Source organism: Loxodonta africana, chromosome 17 (assembly GCF_030014295.1).
Source record: "Loxodonta africana isolate mLoxAfr1 chromosome 17, mLoxAfr1.hap2, whole genome shotgun sequence".
Lineage (NCBI taxonomy): Eukaryota > Metazoa > Chordata > Mammalia > Proboscidea > Elephantidae > Loxodonta > Loxodonta africana.
Genome location: NC_087358.1, coordinates 1,560,069 through 1,573,851, shown reverse-complemented (window position 1 = coordinate 1,573,851; position 13,783 = coordinate 1,560,069). Strand labels below are relative to the sequence as shown.

The following is a 13,783-nucleotide window of genomic DNA, read 5'->3' as shown; positions in this document are numbered from 1 at the left end:
TATCCTCTCTGTGCTTCCTCTTTGACATGCCCTCCCTGGAACAAATTTAAAAAAAAAAAAAGAATTTGTTTGAAAATGTTAGGCCTGTATTTCTCATGGATAAAGTTACACAGAAAGCTGGTTTTCCAAGAAGATGCCTTACCTTTACAAATAAATTATGAGAGACACTTGAAAATGATTTCTGAAATTGATGGTTAGCTCTCCTGTGGTTTTCTAAACCCTGTTTTTTTCTTGCTACCACAGCCTCAGTTATGTTTAATTTTCCTGATCAAGCAACGGTAAAGAAAGTCGTGTACAGCTTGCCTCGAGTTGGAGTAGGGACCAGCTACGGTTTGCCGCAAGCCAGGTAATTATATGAGATTACACACCATCAGTGATTTGTTAACATTTCAGTCTCAATATGACAGGAATATAAATGTGGTTATGATGTTATGAGTAGTTCAAGGACCAAGGAATTTTCTTCCTCAGCAGATCATTTGTAGGGAAGTAGATTGTGAAAACAGCTATTTTAAAATGACAGAATGATCGGGGCATAGTTTTACTTAACGTTCTGTAGCACCTGTGTAAGCCAATAAGTAAAAAAGTTGATCCCCATACCATAGCTACTACATAATTAAAAAAATTTTTTGGACGTTAAGATGTTACGAGAAACATACCAGAAACCTCAAGATGTTTGATTACTTGCTGTGTAATAACATAAATTTTGTTTTTATAAATCTGTGTATAACTTCTTCTTCATTAAAATAATACAACTCTTAGGGTTTATTGAGATTAAAGATCATCAATTGTGATGTAGTTTTAACCATTTCCTAAACCTTTTATCTTGGTATTTTAAAAGTATCATTTATTGAAAGATATTAGTCTAAGTAGAAAGTGAAAAACAAGGCTCCAGGAATTGATGGAATATCAATTGAGATGTTTCAACAAACAGATGCAGTGCTGGAGGTGCTCACTCGTCTATGCCAAGAAATATGGAAGACAGTTTCCTAGCCAACTGACTGGAAGAGATCCATATTTATGCCTATTCCCAAGAAAGGTGATCCAACAGAATGTGGAATTATCAAACAATATCATTAATATCACATGCAAGCAAAATTTTGGTGAAGATCATTCAAAAATGGCTGCAGCAGTGTATCAACAGGGAAGTGCCAGAAATACAGGCTGGTTTCAGAAGAGGACGTGGAACCAGGGATATCATTGTTGATGTCAGATGGATCCTGGCTGAAAGCAGAGAATACCAGAAGGATGCTTACCTGTGTTTTATTGACTATGCAAAGGCATTCGTCTGTGTGGATCATAACAAATTATGGATAATGTTGCGAAGAATGGGAATTCCAGAACACTTAATTGTGCTTGTGAGGAACCTTTACATAGATCAAGAGGCAGTTGTTCGGACAGAACAAGGGGATACTGATTGGTTTAAAGTCAGGAAAGGTGTGCGTCAGGGTTATATCCTTTCACCATACCTATTCAATCTGTATGCTGAGCAAATAATCAGAGAAGCTGGACTATATGAAGGGCAACAGGGCATCAGGATTGGAGGAAGACTCATTAAAAACCTGTGCTATGCAGATGACACAGCCCTGCTTGCTGAAAGTGAAAAAGACTTGAAGCACTTGACTAATAAAGATCAAAGACCACAGCCTTCAGTATGGATTACATCTCAACATAAACAAAAATCTTCACAACTGGACCAATAAGCAACATCATGATAAATGGGGAAAAGATTGAAGTTGTCAAGGATTTCATTTTACTTGGATCCACAATCAACACCCATGGAAAAAGCAGTCAAGAAATCAAAACACGCATTGCGTTGGGTAAATCTGCTGCAAAGGACCTCTTCAAAGTGTTGAAGAGCAAAGATGTCACCTTGAAGACTAAAGTGCGCCAAGCCATGGTATTTTCAGTGGCACCGTATGCATGTGAAAGCTGGACAATGAATAAGGAAGACCGAAGAAGAATTGACACCTTTGAATTGTGGTTTTCGTGTAGAATATTGAATACACCAGGGACTGCCAGAAGAAGGAACAAATCTGCCTTAGAAGAGGTGCAGCCAGAATGCTCCTTAGAGGCAAGGATGGTGAGACTGCGTCTTACATACTTTGGACATGTTGTCAGGAGGGATCAGTCCCTGAAGAAGGATGTCATGCTTGGCAGAGTACAGGGTCAGCGGAAAAGAGGAAGACCCTCAACGAGGTGGATTGACACAGTGGCTGCAACAATGTTCTCAAGCATAACAACAATTGTAAGGATGGTTCAGTGTTTCGTTCTGTGGTGCACAGCGTCACTACGAGTTGGAACCGATTCGACAGCACCTCACCACCACAACAACAGAAAGTGTGTTTAGTAATTAGAGGCATCACCAGTATCGATTAGCCTGCTTAAACAATAAGGTTTTGTTATGTTCGATTTGAGGGAGTTGCTGACGTTGGTTCAGAGATTCAGTGACATGAGGGTTCTCACTTGATTCGTGTTCACAAAGTACCCACGCCTGCTCCAGGCACCACATCTTTACCCACTTTCTTCAAAGTAGAAAAAAGACACAAAGGATGTCTCCTTGATCTTCTCAGTTTAGGAAGGACTAAAGGAGCCCTGGTGATGCAACGGTTAAGTGCTCAGCTGCTAACTGAAAGATTGGCGGTTCCAACCCACCTGGTGGCTCTGTGGGAGAAAGACCTGATGACTGGCTCCTGGAACAATGACAACCTAGGAAACCCTATGGGGCAGTTCTTCTCTGTCACATGGGGCCACCATGAGTCGAAATCGACAGCAACGGGCTTGGGTTTTTTTAGTTTAATGGCACACAATAGTCCCTGGTGGCACAACTGTTAAGCACTCAGCTGTTAACCAGAAGGTTGGCTGTTCAAACCTACCCAGCAGCTCCACAGGAGAAAGATGTGGCAGTCTGCCTCCTATAATGATTACATCCTAGGAAACCCTGTGGGGCAGCTCTGCTCTGTCGCTTGGGGTCACTATGAGTTAAAATCAACTCCATGGCCCCCAACAACAACAACATATTTCTCAGAAGCCTGCAGCAATCTTTATCTCAAACAGAGTTGCCTTAGCACCCTTGAAACCATCATTGCCACAGGCAGCGAATTTACTAGCTCTGCCCAGTTGCCCCTGAAGTTCAGGGAAGAATGTACCTCTGAGCTCGTGGCCTGCTACCTGAACAAAACGCGGTTTCTGTTTACAGGGAAGAGAGAAAATGGCTTTAAGTAGATAAGGAACAGTGTCTACCACACAGATTTCTATGTCCTTTGGGATTATCACAGAGCACTGCACGAATGGAAAGGAAAACTAATCTTTGTCTGTCTTCCCGTAAGTAGGCTACAGGCATTTTAAAGACAGGGACCCTGTCTTATTTATCTTCTGATCTGTAGCACCCAGCGCAGCGCCTAATTGCAGAGGCGCTATAAGTGCTGTTCACCGGAGCTACTGTGTATCGCAACACATCTGTTCTCTTTAAGCTTACAGTGTAAGACGGAGTCCCTGGCATGTGTGGCGCATGTTCCAGAGATTTGCTAGTTCAATGACAAGATTCAACAAAGACATTAGCAGATAATGAAGCAGTTATAGAAAATAGAGGTCAAAAGAAAATGCGTTTCATCTCTCAAAACAGAAATGAAGTTAGTTTTGCAAGGCTTGGTCTTGTTGAATTTAGGGTGACTCATAGCAATCACTACTTCCTTTCCCAAGCGCTTACAAACTATTTGTTTAACCATCAATTCAAGAATTTTCCAGGAATTTGGCATTAAGAACTCACAAATACATATCACATGGAATCTAACTCTCCTTTTTAAAAATAATTTCCAGCGTCTTAATCAGTGACCGCCATTTCTCGTCGATTACCAGCAGGGCTTTCTTGATGACATGTGTAATTTCCTCCCCTGCTCTTGGACTTGCCTGGACCTGAATTCATGTGAAGCACTCAGGCGCTCTTTCACTATCTGCCTTACCTGCTATGAGCATCATTTCCCGTTAATCATAATTTAATCACAAGGCCTCCTTGACTTTTGGAAGATGATTCTTCTTGACAGAAAATCTGGAAGCAAAAGATCTAGTTTCTCTGACACTTCATAAAGCCATTGCATCTTAAAACACTCTTCTGTTGTCCTTGGTGTGTTTTTCCCCCAGAGACTCAGCTCAGTCTTAGTTTCTTGATAATATTCCTACAGGCTCTGTTTTGTGTATTTCCCGAGGTATCTCTCCTTAGAAGTAGCAAACAGAAGTTGGGGAAAACACTATCTAGGCTTAGACCTGCCACTTACAAGCTGGGTAATAGCAGGGCCTGGCACATAGTAGGTTGTCAGTAAGTACCGATGGAAACAATCAATGACACAAGGCAAGAGAACGACATTCTCCTCTGCTGTAAAATGCAAAGAGACGTTCTGAGAATCTCTTTCAAGACGTAAAGCACTCTGAACACACACACGTACTATGCACATACTTACATGCATACACACGCACAGATAGAGACATGACTGATAGATTCATGGAGAGATAGACAGATAGATGATGATAGATAGATAGACAGGCACACATCCGTAGACGCGTGTGTGTGTGTGTGTGAGGTGTAAGATCTTGTTACATTTAGAGAGTTTTCAAAGGGAAGAGAAGATGCATGGACCGTACAAGTAGAAGCCCTCCAACAGGGAGTACCTTAGAATGACCAAAGTCTAGGGATCAATTTTTTGCTTTGCTTTCTTGACATGGGGAATTGTCGGTTTAAGCAGAGTTTATCAAAATCTAGGGAACTTTCTTCTAAGCTAAGCCCATAAGAGACTGTTTGGTACATGCGTATGCTTATTTATCAAATTCAAAGGCAGATATACCTGCTAGGATCATTGATTTCGCAAATCATTTAGGTCACTTCTTAGGTAAGCCCACCAAGGAGATCACGTTATAAATCAGATTGCTGCTTAATGAGCAAAAATTTAGAACAAAGGGAATATTTCCATTAAGCTAGCACGGCCTAACGAATTAATTAATATCGGTAGCTAACATTTCCTGAGCACGTCCCATGTGTTTGAGTTTACAAGTATTATTGCCTTTCATCTTTAAAACACTGGAATTCTCGTCCCAATTTGCAGATAGGAAATTTGTTATTTAGATGAGTCGCTCAGCTTGCTCAGGATGATAGCCTCTCTCCAGACTCCTATTCTGTGAGCTCTGTCAGGTGACTCACATGGGTTCTGAGTACTACGTCTGCACAACGATGGGAATGTACTGTTAAGCATGCTCGGTTTTCCCGACTCCACACCGATTAGCATCCTTTGGTTAATGTGCTTTCTATTCAGTCAATACAGTCAATCCATTTTACATTTGATTAGCTTCTTCACTTTCTTTTCATTCCCTAGGATACACCCTGCTTGTATTCATAGGATAGATTATTTAGAATGGTCACTATTTGTTGTACTTAATTTTTATTTCAGAGGGCAGTTGTGCCTTCATCTTGTCCCCAGTTCCAAAAACGTCCTACTATAACCCAAATATGTACCAACCACCCTCATTGCTTGCTGAAAGTGAAGAGGACTTGAAGCACTCACTGGTGAAGATCAAAGACCACAGCCTTCAGTATGGATTGCACTTCAACATAAAGACGACGTAACTCCTCACAACTGAACCAATAAGCAACATCGTGATAAACGGAGTAGATGTTGAAGTTTTGTCTAGGATTTCAGTTTACTTGGATCCACAACCAGAGCCCATGGAAGCAGCAGTCAGGAAATTAAACGACACATCGCATTGGGCAAACATGCTGCAAAAGACCTCTTTAAAGTGTTGAAAAGCAAAGATGTCACTTTGAGAACTAAGGTGCACCTGACCCAAGCCATGATATTTTTAGTCACCTCATATGAATGCAAAAGCTGGACAATGAATAAGGAAAACTGAAGGAGAATTGATGTCTTTGAATTATGATGTTGGTGAAGCATATTGAATATACCATAGACTGCCAGAAGAACAAACAAATGTGTCTTGGAAGAAATTCAGCCAGAGTGCTCCTTGGAAGTGAGATGGTGGGACTTCGTCTCATGTACTCTGGACATGTTATCAGGAGGGACCAGTCCCTGGAGAAGGACATCATGCTTGGTAAAGTAGGTGGTCAGGGAAAAAGAGGAAGACCCTCAGCAAGATGGATTGACACAGTGGCTACAGCAATGGGCTCAAACACAGCAACAATTGTGAGGGTGACGCAGGATCGGTCAGTGTTCCCTTCTGCTCTGCATGGGGTCCCTGTGAGTCGGAAGCGACTTAATGGCACCTAAGAACAACACAACTATATGTATATAGCATATAAAATACCACTGCAATTAAGTGAACACATATGGTTCTTGGAGTTAGTATTAAAAAAAAAAAAATAGAAACTATTAAATGTATGTAACTAAGAAAACATCAACAAACAAACAACCCATTGCCCTTAAGTTGATTCTGACTCATAACAACCCCAAAGAAAAGTGCTTCAAAATTTTTAGTATGTGAACAGACTGCTACAATGTATTAAATGAATATTTTAAATATTGGCTTATACACAATTACCCTTAAAATTCTTAATTCATGTTTGAATTTGAGAAAACGTGGGCTCCTTGCCTCCCTCACTTCCTTCAACTAACCTGTAGGCTAGCTCCTACTCTGTCCAAGACAATGCCTGTTAAGTTTCCACAAGAATAGAAATACTTGATAATCCTTATGTGGCAAAAATTGTCATTAAGTCCCAGACTGTGCACCTGGAGCCCCTAATATGTTTATGATCATCACCCAGTGAACTTACAGGGTGCTGCAAGATATTTTATATGTGTATATATTTGCAAGATACCTTATATACATATTTTGTTTGAGCTCATGGATGCTTATTTTTTTTTTGCCCCTCTGGGTTATAATCCAGTATTGTTCTTACTTATTCTGTTGCTCAAATTGTTCCAGTTTTGGCCATTGGTTGGCTCCAGGTGTCCCTTTCACGTGTCACTCATGTCTCCTCCCCCACTTTTTTTTATTTTTCTGAAAGAAATTCCTTGCTTTTGGTACTACCAGGTGTTCCAGGCTCATCTTGTATTCCCACCCCACCCCCCACTGATTTTTTTTTTTTTTTTTAGTTTTAGTTTACTTTTGGTGAGAGGATACTTTACATTTTTGAGGGAAACACAGTGACGTCCATCAGAAACTGCACAGATTTTGAGCTCGACTTAGTTCTGAGTTTCAGCATAGGTAGTGCTACATTCCTTTCAATAGCATCTTATCATTGTGAAACCGGTGACGAGCAAGCGCCACGTGAAATCAGTGTAGCAGAGGAAGCACGGGAGATGTGTCAGGAAGGGTTCCACGGCTGACGCGCGTGTATCCCGTTAGTAAGGGATTATGGTGATTTAAGGATGAAATAAAAATTCTACTTTTTCTTTCAGTTTCTGAGTATTACATTTTCACGTAGCTTACTGAGTTCTCAGGATATAAGGATTTATTAAGTCGTTGGAGCTAACTACTTAATAAACAGAACTGCTGGATATTTCTGATGCCCAGGAGCACCATGAAAAAATTAGTGAAATACTAAGGGTGCTGTTAACTGAAAAAGCTTGGGAACCTCTATCTTAAGTAGCCTTCTCCTCCTTTTACGAATATAACCAGCTTTCATTACTTTTTAGATAAACACGCTGAGCCTCAACGGTTTCAGTTCCCACAAATCCTCCTAGTTTAATCCCTTAAATTCTTCCTATGTCCTTTCTTCTTCTGAGCCCATACATTTTTTCCAGAGTTCTCAGTGTTTTTGGTGTTTCTTTGGTTTTGTTTTACGTCCTAAAGGTGTGTGCTGGTTGTACGGAAAGAGGCTGTGCACATTTGTGTGTGCGGACCAAACACCTGCTGCGTCAAGTCGATATGGACCCATAGTGACCCTACAGGACAGAGTGGAACTGCCCCATGGGGTTTCCTAGGCTGTCGTCTTTATGGAAGCAGATAACCAGATCTTACTCCCGCAGAGCTGCTGATGGTTTCAAACCCATGACCCTTCAGTTAGCAGCCGAGTGCTTAACCATTAGGCCACAAGGAGCTCCTTCTGGTCTCAGTGCGTTGGATGCCATTGAGTTGATTCCAACCCCTAGGGACCCTGTGACAGACCAAACTGCCCCAGGGGTTTCCAGACTGTAGTCTTTAGGGAAGCAGGCCACTGGGTCTTTCTTCTGCAGAGCAGCTGGTGGGTTTGGACCAATGACCTTTAAGTTAGCAGCCGAGTGCTTAACCACTGCACCACCAGGGCTCCTTATTTCACTCCTAGTAGATGGCCATCCTTGAAGCTCCTGGACTTTGTGTGTGGAGACAGGTGTAAAAACTTCATTAGCAGCCATTATTATACAAGGTTAAGTCAAACGTTTGTAAGTCGGTACCTGCCTACCTACCTCGCTTACTTACTTGCATGAGTAGATTTGCTATATTGTTTAAAACCTTCCTTGACTTATTTTGAGTATAGTTTTATCTTTTTTTGTACTTTTTAACTTGTAAAATACCCATTTGCAGTCATATCATACAGAATAGAGTTTCTTTCAAATTGGTTTATCCTGAGTAATTTAGTTTATCTTTACTATATTTTTTTATAAGAGAATTTTCAGATATTGCTAACATCTATAATTAAAACATATTTTATAATTCATCTAAGAAGGATAAACCATAAATTATTTTAAATTGATTGATTTCAAGCCTATATATTGGATAATAGTGTATTTTTAAAAATCATGAGTTTAAAGAAACCACTTTTTTTATGGTTTGCTTAATTGCTAGGAGGATATCGTTGGCCACTCCCCGACAGCTCTATAAGTCTTCCAACATGACTCAGCGTTGGCAAAGAAGGGAAATTTCAAACTTCGAATATTTGATGTTTCTCAATACCATAGCAGGTAAGACATCTCATTCTTTAATCTCATCATATGTTTATGTTCATCAAAATCCTTGGTAATATGACTTCATATTTTTCTGTTTGGAATTCAAACACAGCGGTAGGGTAAACACAAGTGCCCACATTAAATGCCATCAGAAGCTGCTCACTAGTAGCCAGGTTTCAGATGCGTTTACTGGTGAAGAGGGTCTCTTGTGCTCCTGCCCTTTCCTCTGCTGACAGCTTGGTCTGAAGGTTTATTTCAGCCAACAAACCATTGCCAGAGAGTGTCTGGAAATAATAATGGAAAACGTAATTCCACTACTTTGTCATCCTCAGCGGTAGCAGCTGGGGGAGAGTAACACCACGATCTGCCTAGTACCCGTCATCTGGATTATGGCATAATTGGTTTATAGCATCTTTTTTTCTGTAAAATCTTCAAATAAAAATACAAAATCAGATTACATTTTCTAAATGATGAGTAACTGCCATCAGCCTCGGCAGCAACATGCTTGTGAATTAAAAAAAAAAAAAAAAAAAAGGTAGTGGCTGTGTTTTTCTGCGATTCAATGGTTCTCAGCGGTAACACTCTTCTGTGAGATTTAAGTGACTCTTCTTTCTTCTTTTCCTAAGGTAAGCCCAAAAGCCTTTATTCATGTTGAATTATAAAGACTTTACTTCTGTAAATAAACCTCCACAAAAACTTTTTGCGACCAGATGTGTTTAAATAACTACATAAATGCGTGTGCTACCTGCGGGGGTGGTTCTGTTAGGAAAGAACAACAGAGCCCTGGATTCAGAGCGGTGGTGTCTGCATCGCAGCTTAGAAAGGATAACTATGTGATATTACTTTTTAATCTCTCATACGTAAGTATGAATATGGATGCCAAAGGTATATGTTACGTAGGGATGGTATCAATCTTTACCTGCTTTTTCGGGATAGTGTTTTCATTACATTCTTCTCCAATATTTCTTTCCAAGTTTCCTGTGTAAAGTTTTTCTACTTACCCATTCTTACGAGATATATCCAGACTCAGTGTACACTATTTGGCAGGCATAGGATTTTTTTCCTTGACTGCTATCTGTATGGAGCTGTGGGATGAAAAGCTAGAGGGCAGGGTGATAGTCCTTGTTCCCAGCTCAGTTTCCCGTCAAGCTAAAGTTCATCTTAAATGGTTCTGCCTATCTAAGATGGAATTATCACTATCTCTCCACATCATGAAATGGATGGAATTAATGGACAGTTAATATGCCCATTGTCACATAATCCATCGTTTTAAACGGTTATGGTTTCTGACTTTGAAAAGATAACAGTATAGTTGAGAAAGCCAGGCATGTATACCATCAATTCCAGTAAAACTGAGAAGTCCTGTATATGGAGAATGAACCAAGCCATGTGGGGCCCCAGACCTAGAAGCTATTGCTTATAACTAGGAGAACAGGAAAAACTTCACATAGGTGACACTAAATTGGAAACGGAAATATGTGTGAATTCACTAGAAGGTAAGCAGAGGGCATTCCAAGAAGATGAAAAGTGTACCCTGAAGATTTGGATTAGAGTAGTGGCAAAAAAAAGAAAAGAAAAGAAATTCTTTGGCATTGAGTGGATTCTGTCTCACAGTGACCATGTAGGACAGGGTAGAACTACTTCATAGGGTTTTCTAGGCTATAAGCCATGGAGCAGTTCTACTGTGAGAAAAAACCGACTCAACGGCAATGAGTAATCTTTCTGGAAGCAGATTGCTAGTCCTTTATTCCACAGAGCAGCTGGTGGGTTTGAACCACCGACCCTTCCATTAGCAGCCGAGCTCTTAACCACTGAGCTCCCAGGGCTTCTTGGGCCTCATCCCAGACCGTCTAAATCAGAAACTGTAGGAGCGGGGCCCAGCCATGCGTGTTTTAGGGAACTTGTAGGAGCAGGGCCCAGCCATGCGTGTGTTACGGGACTTGTAGGAGCAGGGCCCAGCCATGCGTGTTTTAGGGAACTTGTAGGAGCAGGGCCCAGCCATGCGTGTTTTAGGGAACTTGTAGGAGCAGGGCCCAGCCATGCGTGCTTTAGGGAACTTGTAGGAGTAGGGCCCAGCCATGCGTGTTTTAGGGAGGCTTTGAGGCCTAAAGTTTGAGCACCATTGCTCTAGCCCTTTCAAATCTAATTATGAGACTAAGATTTGCATATAAAAACATTTAAATCATGTAAAAAGTAGGCAATAAAGTGCCACTAAGTGTAATTAAGTTTAGAGAGTGAGAGATTAGTCTGCGATGGTCTAGTCATGGAGGGCTTCCTCAACTACGGGAGCTTTAAATAAGCCTTAAGAAGACTTTGTCAGAGCTGATATCTGGGCAGGATGAGCTGCAGAAGTAGGGTGACAACTGGGAACAGTTATAGATGCAGATGCCCGCGAGGTACCTCCCGGGTGCATTGCTGCTCATTCCTCCTTCCGTTGCCCTGAAGCCTCAAGCAGGAGTGCCAGTTTATGTGAGCACCAGCACTGAAGGTTTGGGAATGGCTTTGTAGGGAAGCTTCATTAGACCCAAGGCTGAACATTATTAGGAGAACAATTAGAATTCCCTGTTCTCCTGATTTTGTGGTGAACACTGTATATCCATTCATCGCCTTCTCTTAGAAGTGCTTGTCCGAATTCTCTAAGAATGTGATGAAGATCTTAAACTGCACTAGCGTCACTTCACCGACATGGATTCCACTAAATTATCGTATCATTTCCTAGCACAATTTTAGGAATATTAATGTTAGGTTATTAAAACAAGTGAATACTTGTTTTTTCTAAGTCAGTTGATTGAAACTTAGGGCTTATAAATTCTTGAGAGGATATTAGAATTCCTACTGACATTTTACATTTCATTTCCTGAGAATTCCAAAACCAAGAAATGTTTGACCTATATCTTATCATGTATAGCATTTATTTAATTACTCTTAACATCAGTACTCCTACAAGGAAAACCAGCTAATGTGACTATTATTCAAATTTACGCACCAACTGCTAAGGCCAAAGATGAAGAAATCGAAGATTTTTACCAACTTTTGCAGTCTGAAATCGATCAGATGTGCAATCACAATACATTGGTAATTACTGGTGATTGGAACATGAAAGCTGGAAACAAAGAAGAGGGATGGAAAATATGGCCTTGGTGATAGAAATGATGCTGGAGATTGCGTGATAGAATTTTGCAAGGCCAACGACTTCTTCGTTGCAAATACCTTTTTTGAATGACATAAATGGCAACTATACACGTGGACCTCACCAGATGGAATATACCAGAATCAAATTAACTATATCTATGGAAAGAGACAATGGAAAACCTCAGTATCATCAGTTAGAACAAGACCAGAGGCCGACAGCTGAACAGACCATTAATTACTCCTCTGCAAGTTCAAGGTGAAACTGAAGAAAATTAAAACAAGTCCATGAGAGCCAAAGTACGACCTTGATTATATCCCACCTGAATTTAGACACCATCTCAAGAGTAGATATGATGCATTGAACACTAATGACTGAAGACCAGATGAGCTCTGGGGAGACATCAAGGACATCATCCATAAAGAAAGCAAGAGGCCATTAAAAAGGCAGAAAAGAAACACAAGACCAAAATGAATGTCAGAAGAGACTCTGAAACTTGCTCCTGATGTCGAGTAGCTAAAGTAAGTGGAAGAAATGATGAAGTAAAAGAGCTAAACAGAAGATTTCAAAGGGTAGCTCAAAAAGACGATGTAAGGTATTATAATGACATCCGCAAGGCCTGGAGTTAGAAAACCAAAAAGGAGGAACACGCTTGGCATTTCTCAAGCTGAAAGAACTAAAAAAAAAATTAAGACCTCGAGTTGCAATATTGAATAATTCTATAGAGAAAATATCAAATTATGCAGGAAACATCAAAAAAAGATGGAGGGAATACACAGAGTCACTATACCAAAAAGAATTGGTCAATGTTCAACCATTTCTTGAGGTAGCATATGATCAAGAATCAATGGTACTAAAGGAAGGAGGTCCAAGCTGCACTGAAGGCAAAAAACAAGGCCCAGGAATTGACCGAATACCAAATGAGATGTTTCAGCAAACAGATGCTGTGCTGGAAGTGCTCATTAGTCTATGCCAAGAAATTTGAAAACAACTACCTGGCCAACTGACTGGAAAAGATTCATATTTATGTCTATTCCAAAGAAAGGTGATCTAACCGAATGTGGAAATTATCGAACACTATCATTAATATCACACACAAGTAAAAAGTTGCCGAAGATCATTAAAAAGTGGTTACAGTAGTACATTGACAAGGAAATTCCAGAAATTCAAGCCAGATTCAGAAGAGGACATGGAACCAGGGACATCATTGCTGATATCAGATGGATCCTGGCTGAAAGCAAAGAAGACCAGAAAGATGTTTATCTGTGGTTTTATTGACTATGCAAAGGAATTCAACTGTGTGGATCATAACAAATTATGGATTTTGAAGAATGGAAATTCCAGAACACTCATGAGGAACCTGTACATAGATCAAGAGGCAGTCGTTCAGACAGAACAAGGGGATACTGCGTGGTTTAAAGTCAGGAAAGGTGTGTGCCTGGGTTATATCCTTTCACCATGCTTATTCAATCTATATGCTGAGGAAGTAATCCAAGAAACTAGACTATATGAAGAAGAATGGGATGTCAGGATTGGATGACAACTCATTAACAACCTGCAATATGCAGATGGTACAACATTCCTTGCTGAAAGTGAAGAGAACTTGAAGCACTTACTGATGAAGATCAAAGACCACAGCCTTCAGTATTGATTATACCTCAACATAAAGAATACAAAAAATCCTCACAACTAGACCAATTGGCAACATCATGATAAATGGAGTAAATATTGAAGTTGTCAGGATTTCATTTTACTTGGATCCACAATCAGCATGTTCGATCAATTT

At 40.4% G+C, this 13,783-nt stretch overlaps 1 protein-coding gene across 5 annotated transcripts in view; it reads left to right on the top strand.

The window, feature by feature from the left end:
• Positions 1–13,783, top strand: part of NBEA (neurobeachin) — a 914,947-nt gene that overhangs the window by 750,885 nt on the left and 150,279 nt on the right. For all 5 annotated transcript variants that reach the window (XM_064269920.1, XM_064269919.1, XM_064269917.1 and 2 more), the window contains 2 exons: positions 244–346; positions 8,767–8,882. In XM_064269920.1, coding sequence (XP_064125990.1) covers positions 244–346; positions 8,767–8,882 — 219 coding nt within the window. The remainder of the gene's footprint in view (positions 1–243; positions 347–8,766; positions 8,883–13,783) is intronic.